The 22,344-nt window shown below is 41.7% G+C and overlaps 1 protein-coding gene across 1 annotated transcript in view; it reads left to right on the top strand.

Annotated features, from left to right (window-relative positions):
- Positions 1-22,344, top strand: part of GPC5 (glypican 5) — a 1,023,394-nt gene that overhangs the window by 224,462 nt on the left and 776,588 nt on the right. Inside the window, exons 4-5 of the mRNA XM_065423359.1 lie at positions 8,408-8,538; positions 13,913-14,038. Coding sequence (XP_065279431.1) covers positions 8,408-8,538; positions 13,913-14,038 — 257 coding nt within the window. The remainder of the gene's footprint in view (positions 1-8,407; positions 8,539-13,912; positions 14,039-22,344) is intronic.

Genomic DNA, 22,344 nt, shown 5'->3' with positions numbered 1-22,344 from the left:
GGACAAGGTGAACTCTGATTTGGTGGTTGTGCAGGAAGTTATTCCAGGCCATTTATTGACAGTTTGAGCTACTTCTGAGCAATATCATCTTTTTAAAAATTTAATTTCTATTCTCCTACTGGCAGGGAAAATGGTGGGTTTTTTTTTTTAAGTTTGGATTCTCTTTGAACAAATTGTTTGACTAGTGTTGTTTTAATTTTGGAGGATGATTTTAATTGTACTCTTAATGAGACATTGGACAGGAATCATTTGGAACTACAGCTACTGTCTGCTCAGCAATGTACAACTCTTACAGACATCTGACCTGACTGATATGTAGTGATATTTTCACCTTTATGTGCAGCAGTACACCTGGTTGAGTGTTAGCTCTTTCTCTACCATCTGCTTGGACCATTTTTATGATTTTACCCATCATTTGTCTCTTTTGTTTTCTAGTTGTATAGACCCTACTGGGATTTCAGATCAAGGTTTGGTCTTATTTCTGTTGTTTCTTCCTTCTGTGCAAGACTGTCTCCAATACTGGCATTTTAACACTCGTCTTCTGCAAGATGTTCACTTTTGGGACTCTTTCAATTATTTTTGGGGAGCCTTAGTTGCCTCAAAGGATGTTTCCCCCTCTTTGAGGCAATGGTGGTTGGTGGGTAAAGTTAATATTAAATGTTTTTGTCACAAATACATGCAGCAGACAACCCTGGGTCTTCACCAGAGCATGGAGGAGTTAGAGTTGGAGATTATAGAACTTGAAAAAGCCTTTCAGGGAAGCCATGATGCTGGGTTGTGTATGAGTGCTTGAAATATAAAAAACAGCTCCCATGGGACTTGTTGGGTAGCAAAGTTCGGGGTGCAGTGGTTAAAGCCCAATTTCAGGGCCTTTCTCAAATGGATGTGCCTAATCAGTTTTTCTTTGGCCTGACAAAGAAACATGACGAGTGGAAGAGCCAAGTGCTTTCAGATCTTGTGGAGATTAGGAATTCTGCTGTGATTCCCCCCCCGCCCCCAGACCTGTATGTATCAGAGCCTGTGTGTCCATTTCAGACTTGGCAGCTCCTTGTGGATCTTCCTAGGATCTCAATGTTGGATGTGGACAGACTTGAACAGGACCTGACAGTCAGAATTGACTTCTGCTCTAAATGGCTTTGCTCAAGGAAAAGCACTTGGTATTGATGGTTTTCCTATTGAGTTTTATAAGGCCTTTTGGACCCTTGCTACAGGTTTTTCAGGAAAGCATCAGAGAGAAGATATTGCCATTCAGTTGTTGTTGAACAGTTCTTACCCTGTCGCCTAAGAGGGCAGACCCTGGGGAGGTGAAGAATTGGAGACCTGTGTCCCTGCTTTGCTCCAACTATAAACTTTTTTTTAAGGTTGGCAAACAGACTGAAAACTGTGATTGATTTACTCATGCACCCTGATCAAACCATTGTGTCCCCAAATTTTCAATCATCTTTTCCTATTGCAGGATGTAATTTTGCCTCAAAAATGTTTAGTTTGCACATTGGATTGATTTCCCTTCTTCAAAAGAAGGCTTTTGATTGTGTAGATCATGGATTTATTTTGCATCCTTTGTGCTTTTGGTTTTGGACCCATGTTTGTCTCCTACATTCAGTTACTGTATTATGGAATCTATAGTCTACTTAAGGTGAATGCTGGTTTGAGCACCCCCTTTCCAATCTGTAGGGTAATCAGACAGCGTTGTTCCCTGTCTGGTTTATTGTATGTTCCTTCTATTGAGCCTCTGTTATGCATGTTGTGAAAGTCTCCACATATGCTGACCATGTGATTGTATTTATTACTCATGATTGTGTTGTCCAGATTTTGACTGAATGTCAGCACTTTTTTGAGCAGACTTCTCAGCTTGCATAAATTGTGGGATGAGCAACACACTTCTGCTGGGTTCTTGGGTGATCTGCCCATTGTGGAAGGAGGTTAAGGTCTCATTGATTTTTTTTCTGAGCAGAATCGCTACTTTTCGGTTACAATCTCTGCAGCAGCTATTTGTGGATGAACCTGTTCCTTGGAAGCAACTAGCCTTTGATTTTCTTCAGTAGGTAGCAGGTTTGGGTTTTGATCAGGAACTTTATTTGTTTGACCCTGGGTGCCTCAATTTTGAAGTGTTATCCAGTTTTTATCAAAGATTTTTAATGGCTGGAGATTTTTTTTAAGCTGTGGCTACAGGATAAGTGGCTGGAGTTCTCAGGTCTGCCTACAGAACCTTTTGTTTATAACCTTGCTATGAGGATTCCTAGTCTTATTTCTAGGAGTCTTGTCTCTTTCTTTACTGCAACAGGTGTAATGAAACTGATTCATTTAATTGATTTTACTAATTTTATATTGGCCTCAGCAAATGTCTTGGCTTGGTTTTCATTCTGTTCACTGGGTTTCTCAGTTTTTATCAAAGGTTAAATCAGCCCTTTCCTAGGGGCAGTATTGTCAGGCTAGACAGTTGCCTCCTTCAGCGAGCTGTTCTTGATTATACTCCTGTTTCTATTTTCTTGCCTGTTGTTCCTACTGTGGTTTGGGATGTTGACAAGCCTGGCAGCTTGCTTGCCTTGAGTGGGTCTTCTTTACTTTTACTAGCTCAGGCCATAAGTCATTGTATATGCTTGTGGTAAAGATTTGTCATTTTCAAATACTGGTTGATTATCCTGATATGGTTTGGAAGCCAGCTTCTGATGATGGATGCCAGCCAGCCTGGTAAACTATATACAAGCCTTGGATTGCAAAGAGGATGGGTGATCTCCAGTAGAGAACTCTTCATTGGGCTATCTCTACAAATGTGTTTGTCCATCATTTGATTCTGGAGGTGTCCGTGTTGTGTCCTTTTTGTGATACAAAGGACACTGTTTTTCATCCGTTTCTTGTTTCAGGTTACAGCTATTATTTGTCTTACGTCAGGGTATTTTTTGGTTATTGTCCTTTGATTTTTCTCCTACTGTATTTATTGTTACTGTTAAGTATAGAGTCACAAACAGATCTGTGTTATGCCTTGCAAATTTTATTTTGGGTCATGCAAAGATGGCCATTTTAAAAAATAGACGGTGTAAATTATTAGGTACTGGGGTTTCCAATATTCTTTGGGTTTTTTTAGATTTTATAGTGGTTTTATGCCTTCATTTGAGATTTAGATATTCTACTATTATAAGCAATTTATTCAGCAGTTGCCTATGTGAAATGCATTTTATACTATTTAGGGTGGGTAATTATTTTTGAATTTGTAATTTGTTTTCTTCTTTTTCACTGTTTCTGTACTGATTTTTATTAAAAATGTTTTAAAAGTTAAAAAGTCTCTCATTCACACACCCATACACCTACATAGTCTCTCTTTCTTCTTTACACTGTTTCTCTCCCTCACCTTCCTCATCTTCCCCTTCCCCCCTAAGTTGGGCTTGTAAACAGAAGTTTAATGTCAAATACTTTATTATAAACCCACAAACTGTAAAAGCATGGTCAGTGGTTGCAAGCATTATTTAAATGATGGTGCTCCCTCTTGTGGCTTAAGTAAGAAGAGAAAAGTTAGTTAACTAGAGCCAAACACTGGGAAGTATTGCACTCCCCAGTACTAGCTCAGTTGGAGATGATTGCAAGTGTAAAAGAGCAGTAAATCTTGATATCAGAAATCTTTGTTTTCAACGGTTAGGTGATCAAAAATGGCCAAGAACTAATACTGGTTGGCAATGGAGGAAAGATGCTATACAGTACTACTTCTACTCTCTAAAACTGATTGCACTATTGATGCTATAGAAGGAATGTGTACGTTGGTTATCCTTCTCTCTCTCTTTTACCCATACATACCTGAAAATATTACGTATACATCTTGGCACCTCCATGAAGAATAAAGTTCATTGTGCCCTGGAAATAATTGTTGGGATTTTTTTGTTTGTATTTTTACAGGGAAGAATTGTGAATACTGAAAGGAAATATAGTTTGTGTGCAATGCTAGAAAGCAAATTAAAACTCAGTTCACCACAAACTTTTAAACAAATAAACACATTTCATCCAGCCCTTCCCAGTTCCCTTTCTCGCTTTGTTTTTAGACTGTAGCAACCTCAAGAGTCAAATCATTCATGAGTTTTTGGTTTTTTTTATTTTATTTACTGCAAAGTGTGGTGAGTTTGTAATGTGGGAGGTGGGCCTGAGACCAACCAAACTTATCTCATCTAAAGGCTACCAAACATCCATTAAATGGGAACAACTTTTAATCCCTATATGTAGCTGGACTCTCTTCAAGCTAGTGGCCTACAGCTGAAAGGCTCTGTAGGCTATTGGCAATGTTCTAAGGTAGCCAGTCACCCAATTAGCACCAACTTAAAATAAGATAACATAAATATAGTCCATATCGAAACACTATATTAAAAAGAACAAAAAGCTTGCAAAGTCAAGCCAATATGCTTGCAAAGCAAAAGTTAGGAAATGCCAGAAGAAAGGTTGCCTATAGAATCTCAATATTGTTCCCCTGCTGAAGCAGGGTTTGAACCCAACAGCTTCACATCCACAGCCCTTCTTCTCCTGGAACTACAGGAGTAATTACTAGTAGAAGTAGGCTGTTATCCTCTGTGGACCAGCTCCAAGAGGAAGACAACTCTTAGCGGGTTACACAACTATTTGTTATCCATAAGTGGAATATTGAGTATCAGGATTCTTGGGTTCTATTTCTGGCAAAGTGGTGTAGTCTAGGGGCTAGAGCAGTGGTTACAGACAATATAACCAAGCACATAGATTAGACACTTTTATTCTGAAATGCACCATGACAAAGTGCATGCAATTTGGTTCAGCCATATTAGTTGCCTGGGTTCTTTTCCCAGCTTTGCCTGAAATGACCTTGTACTGTCACTTATCATTCCTCCAATTTACATATAACTTCTTGCGGCCTAGGGTAAGGATGATGGGCCTTGGTAAATATTAAGGGTTGTAAAATACTCACATATTAACACAAATCAGTAGAAATGAAATTTAGGAATTGCCTGCCATAGCGGATAAGCCCTATGGTTCATCTAGCCAGGTATCCCATCTCTGAGAGCAGCCAGTACCAGATGCTTCACAGTATGGTGCAAGAAAACCCACATTAGGCAGGTGAAACCAGATGTGGTTTCATCTGCTGGCTCCCATCTCAGGGAATCTTTCCCTAGGCTTCAATGGCTTTCATCCTCCCCTAATCCTATATACAAGCAGATATGACATGAATCTATGTATATGGCAGCTCTATCTTCAACAAGACATCTTCCAATTTTGTTTATTTACTTAGCTACTATTATTGCTTACCAGGTAGTTCCATCAATCAATGAAATTCCTTTTGCCATTTGATTAGCACTCACCAGAAAGGTCTTGCTTGTTCATTTTATTCCATTCCATTTTACCCCATTCCCTATTTTTAAGGGACAATGGTAGTTTTGTTCTCATCTTTTTATATAGGCAATCCCACTTCTTTTTTTCTTGATTCTTTAAATTAAATCCAAACCAGTTCATACTTGGACAAAGTTTAAGTGTAAGAATTTTAATGATAATCCAAAAGTCTGATAATCCTAATGTTATAACATGAAAAAATTAAACAATGGGATACATTCCATAATAGGGCAGGTTAAATTAGAGACTAATTTCTAATATTGTTGATGGAGAATTGCATTCCTAATTATTCCTTCCCACAGCACTATAAATGTGAAGATTTGATATGCTTCTGTTTTTTTATCAATTGTAAATAACTGTAGATGTTTTATGGTATTATATGAAGCAGAATTAAACTACCATAAAGTTTGTGTGTGGTGATAATTGCAATTTAACTGCATGGTCATTACAAGATATTTTAATTAACGCAATCATCATACTGTGGCATATAAACTGTGCATAATATCATACTGACTATATGACAATAGGGTTGACTGAACTGTGAGAATTGGAATTCTACCAGTTTTTGAGATTCCCCCCACCCTAAATATTCTGCAGTATTTGTTTAAGCAAATTCAGTCCAAACACATGAAAACACTTTTTAATCTTGTTTAGTTTAATTTCTGTAGAAGATTTTAGGCCTTCTTCTTCCACATACCTGAGCTATATCATTCCCTCTTTGAGATCTTCCCCCACAGATTTGTAAATCCCCAACTCATCAGAGATCTTTCAGAGATCTAAATTCTGACTTTCCCCTCTCTATCAGAGTACAGGGTTGGTTCTAGAGTCCTATTACTGGGGTGGGGCGCAAGTGGGTGTTTTGCAGCTTTTGGATGTTGCTATTTAAAAAAACAAACAAGATTCCAGGGGCTAGTTATACTCCTGGAAAATACTGGATTATAAGATTTAAAAAAATTAAAATGTAACTACCGTGTCAGTATTTTGCTATGTTGTATAACTTTATATAGAGGATGAAGACTCTCCAATCTCCTGCTGTTCCACTGCTTAAATGGCATAACTTTATACATATTTTGGACTTTCTGATAATAATTTGGGGCCCCTTGAAGATTGTTTTGGAAGAGGGAAAATATTCCCCTCCCCCCCAACCCTCCTCCCCATGGTACCTAGCCTGCCAGGATATATTTAAGGAAAATGGAATGCAGGCCTTTTGGTCTTAAAATCATATTACTTATATGCAGAATAGGCCGCTGGAGACAAGATAATGTAGAATAGGCCGCTGCAGACATGAATTTTTCATGTGCACAACAGTTTAATGAAGCAACAGAGTGACAACAAGGAATGAGCTAGTGAGGAGAGGCAGTAGTAGATTCAGCGCACATGTAAAATTAATGGTTCAAAAATGACAGCCACCAGTGAACATTTAGAAAAGACAGATTGGATGCAGTGGACTGCATGATATGAGTATGCAAGTCTGAGTTGCTCACATAACAAGCAAATAAGAAGAGTTAACTTTATAGACAGACTCTGGTAGCAAGACTAGGCTTGTCAGACATCCAGTTTTGGACAGGAATGCCCGGTCAAAAAGGGATCCTGGCAGCTCCGGTCAACACTGCTGACCGGGCCGTTAAAAGTCTGGTTGGTAACGCAGCAGGTCCCTGCTTGCCCTGGCTCTGCGCAGCTCCTGGAAGCTGCTGGCATGTCCCTGTGGCCCCTAGGTGGAGGGGCAATCAGGGAAGCTCCGTATGCTGCCCCCGCTCCCAGCACCTGCTCTGCAGCTCCCATTGGCTGGTGTCCCAGCTTTGGAGGTTGGATCCTGAGAAGTGGGGCTTCCTGCCCCTTCCTTTCCTTCCCTCTTTTTTATGAAATTGAGTGTTTATAGGAAATATATTTCTAATATAATTCACATATGATATTAGGAACTACCTGGTAAGCACCAGTAATACATTGGTGCACACAAGGTACAGGACCATGATCCAATTAATATCTTGTCTAGGGTGTGACCCTTAGTATGGAGCATCTCCTATTTAATACATATATATTGCCATGATTTGTACCTCAGTGACTAATAGGAATAATGAGATATAATGGTGAACTGATAGACTCTTTCATACAAAAGTTACAACGTAGTGCCAAATATTACTAAATGAAAATGTGGGTTCATATTATTATTTATTATATTTGCACTGCTATAGCACCTAGGAGCCCTAGTCAAGGACCCCATTGTGCCAGGCACTGTACAAACACAGAACAAGCAAATAAAAAAAAGATGGTCTTTACCCCAAGAAGTTTACAATCTAACTGTAAGACAAGAGACAACAGGTGGATAAAGATAGATGGTCGAGGACAATGAGACAATATTGGCCAGCATGATAGGCAGTTGTCACAACATACGTATTTATATCTGTTTATGTCAGAGAGACAGATGTATAATTTTCTTGGTGTTCACAGAATTTATTATTTGAAATAGATGTAATTAAACTTACATTTTGCATGACAGCAATGCAAGTCTCCATTATGGTAACTGTTCAGAATGTGATATAGTAGCTGCACTGAACATGCTACATTGATCCAATCATAAAGGAATCACAAAGTTTTTACACATTCAAAATTTTTACTTGATGTACATAATGGAAAAATAAGATTAAGTTGCTGTCTCCAGCATTCAGCAGGTTCCTTAATTACTTTAACTATCTGTATAACACTGAAACTCCCAGATATGAAGGTCTCTCTGGAAAACTGCAGTTAATTAAATATATATTGGTGAGTCTTGCCTTCCTGAGGACACTCTGGTATCTCATTACTTCTTTGTGTCTCACCATTTGTATTTATAGTGGAAGCAGCTAACAACCTTGTTTGCTGAATTGGGTACATGAAATATGGATAGTAGATTTGCCCAGTCCCATACTCATCGCAACTCTGGCCAACCTTCCTAATATGGCCATGGGGTCTGTCCTTCATTCTTAATAAAATCAGAGTTAAAATCAAAGTTAAACTAAGATGTAGTTTGTACTATTCTAAACTGGTGGCATTATTTATTTATTTTCCCCCATATGCCTTTCTTTATCTTTAGGTAAACAAGATATGTGGTCATCCTGTGAGAAAGACGACATTGTCCCCAGGTTATTCTGATCAGAACAAAGATAATCAAGGGATGAAGATGTCCGCAAGAGACAATGAAGAAACACTGGCCAACAGAAGAAAGTAAGACATTAGTTTTACAACCAGAAAGAAAGAAGAAAGTAAGCCATTAATTTTACAACAGAATAGATTGTATTCAATACAATGAAATGCATTAGTAGAGAATAAGAGATTGAAAAGAATGCAACTGTACATTTCAATGGTACTACATGTTCTACTACATTTTAAAAATATAGTCATTTTAGAAGACCTAGATTTTTGTTTACTGAAATAATGGATGAATAAGCAGGGACATTTACTGTGGTTTAAAACATTTAGAAGAATTGACAGTGCTGCTAAAACATCAGCGGTGTGTGTGTGTGTGTGTGTGTGTGAGAGAGAGAGAGAGAGAGAGAGACTGCATAATGTAGTTAATTGGCATAGCAATGTGGATTACCAAATGTGTCAAAAAAGTGATTGTCCCTTTTATCAGTAGTCTATTTGTATGATGAGGCTAGTGCTGAATTGATCAGAAATAGGAGAGTGAATGGGTTTGTTCTCATATACTCTCCTTTCTCGTGCGCTAAATGCAATTACTGAGCATCTAAGGCTAAATCCGGAAGTCCTTACTCAGGCTAAAGTCCTATTTATGAGTATGGGGCTTATGCCTATGTAACACTAAGTTAAAATAAAGTAGAGACTTCAGGATTTGACCCTTAATTATGACTGCTGCAGAATTATTACTTCTCTTCCTCCTGCAAAGAGTAGCAGTAGTATTGCAATAGCACCTAGAGGCCACAGTCAGGATATCAGAGTATCATAGGAGGAGCCCCATTGTGCGGGTTTTACACAAACACACACAAAAACCCACAGCTCCTGCCGTAAAGAGCTTACAGTCTGTAAATGTAGCAGTAGGTATATGGACAACCCCTACTACCAGCTGTGTTGTCTTGTGGGCTCATAAGAAGGAGATAGTGTCTGGAGTCTAAGGAGTAAGGTTTTATTAGAACTAAACAGTTACATAAGACAAAGAGCCATATTGTCCTAGCTGCTTCCAACCAGTTCTCACAAGCATGTGCTCTGTTCTTAAATATTCTTAACACTGGCATGCATACAGTGATGTTCCCCTCTGGTGTTATCTGGACCGGTGATATGTTAGGTCATCCCAATCCTAGACTCTGGGAGCCAGCCTTACTCTGCTCTGCTGTGAGAACCCCCACTCCCGGGCTGTTCACGCACAGCCTCTGGCACATAAACTGCTCCCAGCTACTTGCAACCAAATGACACTAGCCAATATCTCCAGTTCCAGACACAACCCTAGGAACCTCCATCTTGCAGTGTCCAGTAATGCCCGCTGAGTGCTGCAAGCTTATATGAGTTTGTCAATTTAACAAAGAAATTGATATGTATCAGGCTTGTTATCCCAAGGAGAGCCTCTGACATGCTTCAACCAAACACACTGCTTCAGGTAGAATAAACAAACAGATTTATTAACTATAAAGATAGATTTTAAGTGATTATAAGTCAAAGCATAACAAGTCAGATTTGGTCAAATGAAATAAAAGCAAAACACATTCTAAGCTGATCTTAACACTTTCAATGCCCATACAAACGTAGGTGCTTCTCACCACAGGCTGGCTGGGTGCTCTTCTGCCAGGCTCTCCCCTTTGATCAGTGCTTCAGTCGCTTAGTGTGGTGTCTGAAGATTTAGGGCAGAGTGTATGACAGGGAGTGTGTCTGTGTATGGGGGGAGAGAGTGTGTTTTGGGGGACAGACAGTGTGTCAGCATGCTGTCTTGTAAGTTCAGGCAGCGGCAGGAAGCAACCAGTCCTGAGGCAGGGTGAGGGGGAAACCCTGATATCAGCCTGTCTCCCTCCCCAGCTCTCTGCACAGCAATCTGTCTCTCTCTTTACACACACACACACACACACACACACACACACACACACACACACACACACACACACACACACACACACACCCCTTCCTCTGTGTTCAACAGCACGAGCATTCCACATTAATGGTTTGCTTTGTGTTCCGGAGCAGATCAGCACAGCATACAAGGACTGTCAGAAACGGAGCTTTGAAAGGGGAGGGGAGCCTATCTCCAGGACAGCCGAGTTCAAAACAATGAACGTAGCTACCAGCGCTGGTGCACAGTCTACATTGGGACTTTACAGCGCTGAAACTTCCTGTGCTCAGGGGGGTATTTTTCTGTTATTGAGTCTCCAGGGAGATTTAAGTGTTCTCCGACTGGTTTTTGAAAGTTACAATTCTTGATGTCTGATTTGTGTCCATTTATTCTTTTGCGTAGAGACTGTCTGGTTTGGCCAATGTACATGGCAGAGGGGCATTGCTGGCTGGTGTGGTTAGGTCCTATGATGGCGTCCCTTGAATAAATATGTGGACAGAGTTGGCAACGGGGTTTGTTGCAGAGATTGGTTCCTGGGTTAGTGTTTTTGTTGTGTGGTATGTAGTTGCTGGTGAGTATTTGCTTCAGGTTGGGGGGCCCTGGACACTCAATAGCAGACTTAAAAGTGGCAATTCTTCAACAAAAAAACTTCAAAAACAGACTCCAATGAGAAACAGCAGAACTGGAATTAATTTGCAAACGGGACACCATCAAATTAGGCTTGAATAAAGACTGGGATTGGACGGGTCACTATAAAAAGTAATTTTCCCTCTGCTGATACTTACACCTTCTTGTCAACTGTTGGAAATGGGCCACCTTGACTCCATTGGCCTCATTAGCACTACAAAAGTAATTTCCCCTCTCTTGGTATTCACCCCTTCTTGTCAACTGTTGAGAATAGGCCACTCCCACCTTAATTGAATTGGCTCATTAGCACTGACACCCCCTCCCCCCTTGGTAAGGCAACTCCCATCTTTTCATGTGCTATAATATATATTCTGCTCACTGTATTTTTCACTTCATGCGTCCGATGAAGTGGGTTTTAGCCCACGAAAGCTTATGCCCAAATAAATTTGTTAGTGTCTAAGGTGCCACAAGGACTCTTTGTTGTTTTTGCTATTGGGCTTGTTACCCCAAGAACAGACCCGGGGTCCCAGAGTAGCCCTTCTGTTGCTTACTTCTGGATTCCCCAAATGTTAACCTATATTATCTCTTTCTGCAAGGTGAAAGGAGGGGGCCCACCCTAGTGAAATTGCCAAGGTTTACCAGAGATTTCTCTATGCCTTTCAGGAAATCTTTCAGAACAGACTAGATCTGCTCTCCCTTGGGAGAAAATGGATACAGCCCTCCACTCAGAAGATTGACACCCAGGAAGTTATTTTCCAAAACGAAGTGTTTTCTTTATTTAGTGTAACTAATCTTCCCTAGTACAGTTAATCTAAACATGAATTAAAACATAATCATAAATCCCTTAGCTCAGGTATACAAGTTAAGTACCCAAGACTGTAATGTCATACAGTTGGAAAGGCTCAAGTGATTATGTTCTGCACATGTTGATCAGTCATATGTAGGACACAGACAGCAATCTTAATAAACTCTAAGCTTTATACATAGTAAGTAACATGAACATACCCACCACAGACACTCATCTTTATTAGCCGAAGCATACACATTCGTTAACCATATTTCTGTTCTATATACTATACTATGACAGGCATGCTTACTCTCCAAAGTCGTCTTCCATCTGCTATGTCTATGTCTTAAGGATCCTTTTCTGTTCTGTCCCAGCATCCCATGGCTATTGCTGTCACTCTGTGGTTGCCTCTGCTGCTGTTTCTGATTTCTTTGCTCTTTTAGGTTTTTTCTGATCTCTTCTGTGTCATTGTCTTCTCCTGCTCCTATCTTGACTAACTTTTGCCTGCCTGCTCTCTGCCTTATATACAGTTTTTGGCCTGTTCTGATTGGCTTATTTTTCAATCCTATCATTAGCATATCTATCCTCCAATCACCTTCAGACCACCTCTGATTGGTCCATACTTATAGACCAATCATATCTGCTAAATCTATGGTGACCCTCACATGTTTTTGGACTGAGTATGCCTGACTGACCCTTCCCTACAGTTTTCCCTACCTTTACCTAACCTCAGCCCATATTTGCCCAGCAACACACCAGTCATAAGCTGAACTGCTTGGAATACTGACTGTCGTTGGCTGTGCCCCAACATTGATCGCGCACTTAAAATTACCAGACTTTTAATAAAGATACTGGATTTATGGCTTACTACAACCAATTTGAACCCACTAACCCCCTTTTTTGTCCTATGACTGCAGAGGTGTTAGCAGGCCACTTCACCTTGAATGGTCTCTTAGAATATGTGTTAACTACTTATGCTAAACAATCTGTTCCACTTTGTGACACTCTGAGTACCTTTCCCAGACCTGAAGAAAAGCTCTGTGTAGCTTGAAAGTTTGTCTCTTTCACCAGCAGAAGTTGGTTCAATAAAAGATATTACCTCATCCACCTTGTGTCTCTAGATAAAAATATTGATTTTTAAATGACTGACTATATATAAACTTTCATTTGTTTTAATTTCAAATGGATAGCACTTAATAGAACTTATTCTTCATACTCTTTTTAAGCATCATCTTGTTCAAACATACATTTGTAGCATAATTTTGTCTGTCTCCAACCTCTGTGTAGAAGTTAACAGAGCGTTGCTTGTTGGTTTGCAGGGCAGTACGTATTGCATTGATGACTTTCTACATATCTGTAGGTCATAGATAATCCTACATATTGTGAAATGTTGAATCATAATAAATACATATTTATATTTTCACAGCAGGTATGGGTCTTCCATTGAGAGATTTTCATTACACTAGCAAATAGTTTATAAAAATGAATATCATAGTCCAGTTACCAATTACGTCCAGTAACTTAATAGGTATTTATTTATTTTTTATTTCAGTGTCCCCAGTTTTAGGCATCTTGACAATTATTTAAAATAAATACATAAAATAATACTCCAACAGCAGAACATGCCACAAAAATTGAAATAAATGATCCAAACAGTAATTTAAACAGCCAAAAAAATACCATCTCCACCCTAAACCTGGTTTTCCCAAAACTTCATCTGTCCCATAAACCATAACCAATAGATAGTCTTTGTATAATAGTTTAAAGTCAGTAAAGAGCTACTGGATATTCAGCACTTCTGAAAATCGGGCCACTTGTGTAGGTGGCTAAGCATTGGAGTTAGGAGCCTACCTTTAGACATGCATTTTTGGAAATATTAGCATGTAGAGTTGCCTCCCAGAGCAGCAGTCTGTGATTTGGTTTGACTTTCACTGACTGAGTAGTCTTTCTTTCAAGGCATCTCATATATCTAGAAAGTATATTGACGAATAGATTAATAAATGAGAGCCAATAGACGGGGTGACAAAAAGTGATACATTCTTTTATTTCTTGTTACAATGTGTAGCAGTTTGATTGCTCATTATTATTAATTGATTGCTAATTATTTTACCTGTGTTTGTTTGTTTTGGTAGAGAATTTATGAAAAGTCTACGGCTGTACAAGACATTCTATGGAGGCCTGGCTGATCAGCTGTGTATCAATGAGTTAGCAGCTGCTGATGGGCTAGCATGTTGGAATGGTGAAGATGTTGTAAAAAGGTACTTTTTCACTCTGTGATCTATAAGAGTACTTTTTTATATTTTTCCATATTTATTTTTTCTCCAAAATTATTTCCTGATGGAGTAACATTAAATATTTGTATTTTGGTTAAGAACCATTGCTTTAGGAAAATCTGCCCCTCTATCAAGCTTAAAATACTAAAATCTGTCCACATCTTTGTTTTGAGAAAATATGACGCTTAGTGGTCCTCCAACGTTTTGAGCTACCCATTTCTAAAGCTCACCTGGCTGGCATTTGTGTTGGCTATTAAGAAAAGGTAGGTTTAACATTTGCAAAATTAAGTCAGAAGCAGGGGAACAGGATTTTTGTTTGAGATTGTGAAAGTTCAAAGCTGGTATGTTTAAATGCTCCCTCTAGTATTTACAGCATGGCAACAAACTTCAACCATTTATTTAAAACTTTATCTGACTGTAAGAAATAAAATAATCCTTAATGAATGTGGTTTCTCATGAGAGTGCTAAAAGTTAAGATACTAAGATAAACTGTTTTAAAGGTGAAACAAATAAATTATTGAACAGTGGCTTGGGAGCAGTCATTCACTAGCAATGTTACAGAACTGATCTTAGCAAACTACCAAGCTCCTGGAAGTAAATGTTCGGAACCAATATATTTTACAGTTCACAAAACAAAAGCATTTTGGATGACAAGAAGGTTTTCGGGAAGCTGTAGTTAATTCCTTGTGCTCTATTCTTTCAGTTCCCAAAACAGGCATACTTTTGAAAAGGAATACTTGAGGGAGCTTGGGACTGCAGCACTAGCTAATTCATTATAACTAATGTTTGTCAGTATCTTCTGTTTTTAATACCAAACTGAGCTAGTACAAAATAGAGTGACATTAGCTTTTTATCTATATATCCAAAGTCCGTATGTGATGTCTTGTTCAGGTCACCAAGAACGGTGTTACCGCTCTTCTTCAGCAAGAGTGAGCTTTGCTGCTGCTAAGCTGTGTGTCAGCATCCTAACACATGAGCATGTCTGTCTTGCCAGAAAACTCCTCAGGCCTCTGCCAGTCCCAACCTGGCCTTGCAGGTAACAGTCAGTGAGCCCCAATTCCCGCGTTCCCCAGATACGTTGTCGAGGCTGTATCCCCACTTTGAACTTTAGGGTACAAGTGTGGGGGCCTGCATGAGGACTTCTAAGCTTAACTACCAGCTTAGTTCTGGTCCGCTGCCACCATTTCCTTCCCTGGGAAGCTTTTAGAAAACTTTCACCAATTCCCTGGTGAATACAGATCCAAACCTCTTGGATCTTAAAACAAGGAGAAATTGACCCTTCCCCCCTCCTTCCTTTCACCAACTCCTGGTGAATACAGATCCAACTTCCTTGGATCTAAAAACAAGGAAAAATCAATCAGGTTCTTAAAAAGAAGGCTTTTAATTAAAGAAAAAGGTAAAAATCATCTCTGTAAAATCAGTATGGAAAATAGCTTTACAGGGTAATCAAACTTAAAGAGCTCAGATGACCCCCCTCTGTCTTAGGTTCAAAGTACAGCAAACAAAGATAAACACTCTAGTAAAAGGTACATTTACAAGTTGAGAAAACAAAGTAAAACTAAGACACCTTGCCTGGCTTTTTACTTACAAGTTTGAAATATGAGAGACTTATTTAGAAAGATGGGAAGAACCTGGATTGATGTCTGGTCCCTCTCAGTCCCAAGAGCGAACAACCCCTTAAAACAAAGAGCACGAACAAAAGCCTTTCCCCGCCCAAGATTTGAAAGTATCTTGTCCCCTTATTGGTCCTTTGGGTCAGGTGTCAGCCAGGTTACCCGAGCTTCTTAACCCTTTACAGGTAAAAGGATTTTGGAGTCTCTGGCCAGGAGGGATTTTATAGTACTATACACAGGAGAGCTGTTACCCTTCCCTTTATAGTTATGACACGCCCCCCAAATCACAGATAGTGTTGGACGTTCGGTTCCACACTGGCTGTGATTTCTTCCTGGAGTTCTAGGAGAAAACAGAGTTAATAAGACACATGTACCTTTAGACATACTACTGATTATATAAAAACTAACAATATGTTTCATTTCAAGAAGAATTGTTAACCAGTTAACTCTGGGAAACTTTCCCGGGAGAGTGCATCAGCCACTTTGTTAGAAGCTCCCGAAATGTGTTGTATTTCAAAATCAAAATTTTGGAGAGCTAAACTCCACCGAAGAAGTTTTTTGTTATTTCCCTTGGCGGTATGAAGCCACTGTAGCGCAGCATGGTCTGTTTGTAGTTGGAAACGCCGTCCCCAAACATATGGGCGTAGCTTTTCCAGCGCGTACACAATGGCGTAGCATTCCTTTTTGCTGATTGACCAGTGGCTTTCCCTCTCAGACAGTTTCTTGCTGAGAAACACGACAGGATGGAATTCTTGATCCGGTCCTTCCTGCATTAAAACTGCTCCCACGCCTCGCTCGGACGCATTTGTGGTTACTAGGAACGGTTTGTCAAAGTCTGGGGCCCTTAGCACAGGGTCAGACATGAGTGTTGCCTTAAGCTGGTTAAAGGCCTTTTGACACTTGTCAGTCCACTGAACTGCATTTGGCTGTTTCTTTCTGGTTAGGTCTGTCAGCGGGGCGGCGATTTGGCTGTAGTGTGGTACAAATCGCCTATAATATTCGGCCAAGCCTAAGAAGGATTGGACCTGTTTCTTTGACTTTGGAACCGGCCACTTTTGGATAGCATCCACTTTGGCCTGTAGGGGATTTATAGTTCCTTGACCCACCTGGTGCCCCAGGTAAGTCACCCTGTTTTGGCCTATTTGACACTTTTTAGCCTTAACAATTAGACCTGCCTGCCGGATGCGCTCAAAGACTTTTTCCAGGTGCTCCAGGTGTTCTGTCCATGAATCAGAAAAAATGGCCACATCATCGAGGTAGGCAACTGCAGATTCTCCCAGTCCCGCTAGGAGACCATCTACAAGTCTTTGGAAGGTGGCGGGTACATTTCGCAACCCGAAAGGGAGTACATTGAATTCATACACCCCTGCCTGGGTGACGAAGGCTGACCTTTTCTTGGCGGGTTCATCTAGTGGTACTTGCAAGTACCCTTTTGTTAAGTCTAAAGTAGAGATGAATTGGGCATGTCCCAATTTCTCCAATAGCTCATCTGTGCGTGGCATTGGATAGTTGTCAGGATGAGTTACAGCATTTAGCTTACGGTAGTCCACGCAAAAGTGTATTTCCCCATCTGGTTTGGGAACTAGAACCACTGGAGATGCCCATGCACTATTAGAGGGGCGGATTATACCCATCTGTAGCATGTCCTGGATCTCCCTTTGTATAGCCGCTTGGGTATGAGGTGACTCCCGGTAGGGTGGGGTTCTAATTGGGTGAGCATTACCTGTGTCAATGGAGTGGTATGCCCGTTCGGTCCGTCCTGGAGTGGCTGAGAAAATCGGTGCAAAGCTTGTGCACAGCTCCTTGATCTTCTGTCGCTGCAGACGTCCCAGGGTCGTGGAGAGGTTTACCTCTTCCACGCCACCATTTCTTTTTCCTTCGTAGTAGACACCTTCAGGCCACTCCGTGTCATCTGTTTCCTGGGCTGTAAACTGGCAAACGTTTAATTCTCTGGAATAAAAGGGCTTAAGAGAATTAACATGGTATACCTTAGGCTTTATGTTGGAGGTGGGGGAGGCTATGAGATAGTTAACAGCTCCTAGGCGCTCCTGGACCGTGAATGGTCCTTCCCACGACGCTTTCATTTTATGGGTCTGGAGCGCCTTTAAGACCATGACTTGGTCTCCTACTTTGAAGGACCGTTCTCTGGAATGTTTATCATACCAGGCCTTTTGCTCTTCCTGAGCATCCTTTAGGTTTTCTTTAGCAAGGGCTAAAGAGTGTCGGAGGGTGCTTTGTAGGTTGCTTACAAAGTCTAGAATGTTAGTTCCTGGAGAAGGCGTAAACCCCTCCCATTGCTGCTTCACCAACTGTAATGGCCCCTTAACCTCGCGGCCATACACAAGTTCAAATGGTGAAAACCCTAAACTGGGATGTGCTACAGCCCTGTAGGCAAAAAGCAACTGCTGCAACACTAGGTCCCAATCATTGGAGTGTTCATTTACGAATTTACGTATCATGGCCCCCAAAGTTCCATTAAACCTCTCCACCAGACCATTGGTTTGATGGTGATGAGGGGTGGCAACCAAGTGATTCACCCCATGAGCTTCCCACAGGTTTTTCATGGTCCCTGCCAGGAAATTAGTTTCCGAATCTGTAAGGATGTCGGAGGGCCACCCTACCCTGGCAAAAATGTCTGCTAATGCCTGGCACACACTTTTAGCCCTGGTGTTGCTTAAGGGTACAGCTTCTGGCCATCTGGTAGCAAAATCCATGAAAGTCCAGTACGTACTGCTTTCCTCTGGGTGTCTTCTTTGGGAAAGGACCCAGAATATCCACAGCTACTCGCTGAAATGGGACCTCAATTATGGGTAGTGGCTGGAGTGGGGCTTTAACCTGGTCTTGGGGCTTTCCCACTCGTTGGCACACCTCACAAGACCGGACATAATTAGCAACGTCCTTGCCCATTCCCTCCCAGTGGAAGGACTTCCCCAACCGGTCTTTGGTTCTGTTCACCCCAGAATGGCCACTGGGATGATCATGGGCTAAGCTCAAGAGCTTTACCCGATACTTAGTGGGAACTACCAACTGTCTTTGAGGATGCCAGTCTTCCTGGTGCCCACCAGAAAGAGTCTCCTTGTATAAAAGTCCTTGTTCTATAACAAACCGGGATCGGTTAGAAGAGCTGAGAGGCAGTGGGGTGCTCTGTGCCGCCGCCCAAGCTTTCTGAAAGCTGTCATCTGCTTCCTGCTCGGCCTGGAACTGTTCCCTGGATGCTGGAGACATCAGTTCCTCCTTGGACTGTGGACAGGGGCTTGGCCCCTCTGGAAGCGATGCAGGTGCTGGGGCTGTTTCCATTGACTGTGAACCGCTGTCCGCTGGTGCACTATGTGGTATCTCAGGCTCTGGCTGAGCCTCTTGGGTAGGGTTATCTGCTGCTTCCACCAGTTTAGGCTCGCTGGTGCCCTCTGGCATTGGAGTTGTAGACGGGTTTGCAAGCGCTGGACTCAGTGCTGGCAATGGTTCTGGTGCTGGCTGCGTTGCCAGTTCCGGTTCTGGGACTGGCTTTGGCTGGGCCTCTGGGATTGGATCCACTACGGCTGTTGCAGTCGTTGGCAGGGGATCCGGTTCCACCACCTTTGTTTGGGTCTCTGGTAACACAGACAGGGCCCTGGTGGACGGCTCAGGAACAGGGATGGGGGTGAAAGCTTGCTTAGCCTGGCTGCGGGTGACTATTTCCACCCTCTTGGCTAGCTTCACATGGTTGGCCAAGTCTTCCCCCAGCAGCATGGGGATGGGATAATTGTCATAGACTGCAAAAGTCCACATTCCTGACCAGCCCTTGTACTGGACATGCAACTTGGCTGTAGGCAAGGTTACAGACTGTGACACGAAGGGTTGAATTGTCACTGTAGCCTCCGGGTTGATGAGTTTGGGATCCACTAGGGATTGGTGGATAGTTGACACTTGTGCCCCAGTGTCCCTCCAAGCGATAACCTTCTTTCTGCCCACTCTCAAGGTTTCCCTTCGCTCCGAGGGTATGAGAGAGGCATCTGGATCTGGGGATCTTTGGTGTGATTGGGGTGTAATGAACTGTAATCGGTTGGGGTTTTTGGGGCAGTGAGCCTTTATGTGCCCCAGTTCATTACATTTAAAACATCGCCCTGCTAAGGTATTACTGGGGCGATGTTGGTTTATGGAGACTGGTGTGTTGGGGTGAGAAGGCGTCTGGGGTTTCCCTTGGGATGTGGGTGGGGCCTTGGGTTGTCCCCGGTGATAAGGTTTGGTTTCGGGTTGCCCCTTCTGATATTCGCTCCAACTGCTACTGGTTTTTTTCTTTTCTGCCACCTCCACCCATTTGGCTCCAATCTCCCCCGCCTCGGTTACAGTTTTGGGCTTCCTATTTAGGATGTACCTTTCTATTTCCTCAGGAACACCCTCTAAAAACTGCTCCATTTTTACTAGGGAAAGCAGATCTTCCAGAGATTTAACATTTGCTCCTGATACCCAGGCATCACAATTTTTGTCAATGTGGTAGGCATGCCGGGTAAATGACACATCTGGTTTCCACCTTAGGGCTCTGAACCACCGACGGGCATGCTCAGGTGTTAGCCCCATTCTGAGTCTGGCCTTGTTTTTAAAAAGTTCATAACTGTTCATGTGCTCCTTAGGCATTTCAGCCGCCACCTCTGCTAAGGGTCCACTGAGCTGCGGCCTCAGCTCTACCATGTACTGGGTTGGAGTGATGCTGTATCCAAGGCAGGCCCTTTCAAAATTTTTTAAGAAGGCCTCAGTATCATCGCCTGCCTTGTAGGTGGGGAATTTCCTGGGATGGGAAGTGGTACCTGGAGAGGAGTTGCTAGGATGGTCTGATGCATCCTGCCTAGCCCTTGCTACTTCCAGTTCATGCTTCCTTTCTTTTTCTCTCGCCTCCTCTTTGGCTTTTTCCAGCTCCATCTCTCTCTCTCTTGTGGGCCTCCTCTTTGGCTTTCTCTTCTCTTTCATGGGCCTCCTCTTTGGCTTTCTCTTCTTTCTTTCTGCTCTGTCTCAAGTTTTTTAATTTGAAGCAGTCTCTGATGTTTTCTTTCATTTTCTTCTGCTTCTAGTTTGGCCAGTTCTATTTTGTTAGCTACTTCTTTGGTAGTCATTTTCCTGTTTTCTTGTGCTGGGTCACACCCCTCTGCAGTTGACTGAAACTGGGATGCACTTCGCTCAGGCTGCTGCTGAGTGCTGCTGAGTTAACAGAGACTTTCTAACTAGCTACTTCCGAGGATGTAAAAAGAAAAAAAAAACAATTCAGCTTGTAAATTCCTTTTACCAGTCACAGTTTGCTCATTAATTGAACCCTTCTCTTAACAAAGGCCCTTGTTAAAAAAACTTAACACCTCTGCCTTCAGGCAAGGAGAGATAAGATATGCATCTACCTTCAGCTCTGCTTTCCAAGCAGCTAGAAGGAAAAAAAAAATCTTACTGGCTTTTGGGTTTAAAACGATCTCCACCGCTCTGCCACCATGTCGAGGCTGTATCCCCACTTTGAACTTTAGGGTACAAGTGTGGGGGCCTGCATGAGGACTTCTAAGCTTAACTACCAGCTTAGTGCTGGTCCGCTGCCACCATTCCCTTCCCTGGGAAGCTTTTAGAAAACTTTCACCAATTCCCTGGTGAATACAGATCCAAACCTCTTGGATCTTAAAACAAGGAGAAATTGACCCTTCCCCCCTCCTTCCTTTCACCAACTCCTGGTGAATACAGATCCAACTTTCTTGGATCTAAAAATAAGGAGAAATTGACCCTTCCCCCCTCCTTCCTTTCACCAACTCCTGGTGAATACAGATCCAACTTCCTTGGATCTAAAAACAAGGAAAAATCAATCAGGTTCTTAAAAAGAAGGCTTTTAATTAAAGAAAAAGGTAAAAATCATCTCTGTAAAATCAGTATGGAAAATAGCTTTACAGGGTAATCAAACTTAAAGAGCTCAGATGACCCCCCTCTGCCTTAGGTTCAAAGTACAGCAAACAAAGATAAACACTCTAGTAAAAGGTACATTTACAAGTTGAGAAAACAAAGTAAAACTAAGATGCCTTGCCTGGCTTTTTACTTACAAGTTTGAAATATGAGAGACTTATTTAGAAAGATGGGAAGAACCTGGATTGATGTCTGGTCCCTCTCAGTCCCAAGAGCGAACAACCCCTTAAAACAAAGAGCACGAACAAAAGCCTTCCCCCCCCCCCCCCAAGATTTGAAAGTATCTTGTCCCCTTATTGGTCCTTTGGGTCAGGTGTCAGCCAGGTTACCCGAGCTTCTTAACCCTTTACAGGTAAAAGGATTTTGGAGTCTCTGGCCAGGAGGGATTTTATAGTACTATACACAGCAGAGCTGTTACCCTTCCCTTTATAGTTATGACATATGTCTTTCTACAGTGCCCAGGCCTCTCACTGGATGCTCACAGACATTACGTTCTCTGTCTCCAAAGAGATGGAGCACTCACCAGCCTGTTAGCTCAGCTGGGAAATTCACCCTTCAGTTTAATACCAGAGCACTGAAAAGATTTTGTAATAAAATAAGCATAAGTTTATTAACAAAGAACAAATATTTAAGTAATAATAAGTAAGAACAGAAGACACATATGTTTATCAGTAAAACCACACAAAACACACTTTCTAGTGACTAAAACAACTTCAGCAAGTTACAGGCCTTGTCTAAGCAGGTTTCTCATCTATAATCAGTTCCAGCTACTCT

This window comes from Emys orbicularis, chromosome 1 (genome assembly GCF_028017835.1).
Source record: "Emys orbicularis isolate rEmyOrb1 chromosome 1, rEmyOrb1.hap1, whole genome shotgun sequence".
NCBI classification, from domain to species: domain Eukaryota; kingdom Metazoa; phylum Chordata; order Testudines; family Emydidae; genus Emys; species Emys orbicularis.
The sequence above is the reverse complement of the archived record's forward strand: the minus strand, read 5'-3'. Positions and strand labels throughout refer to the sequence as shown.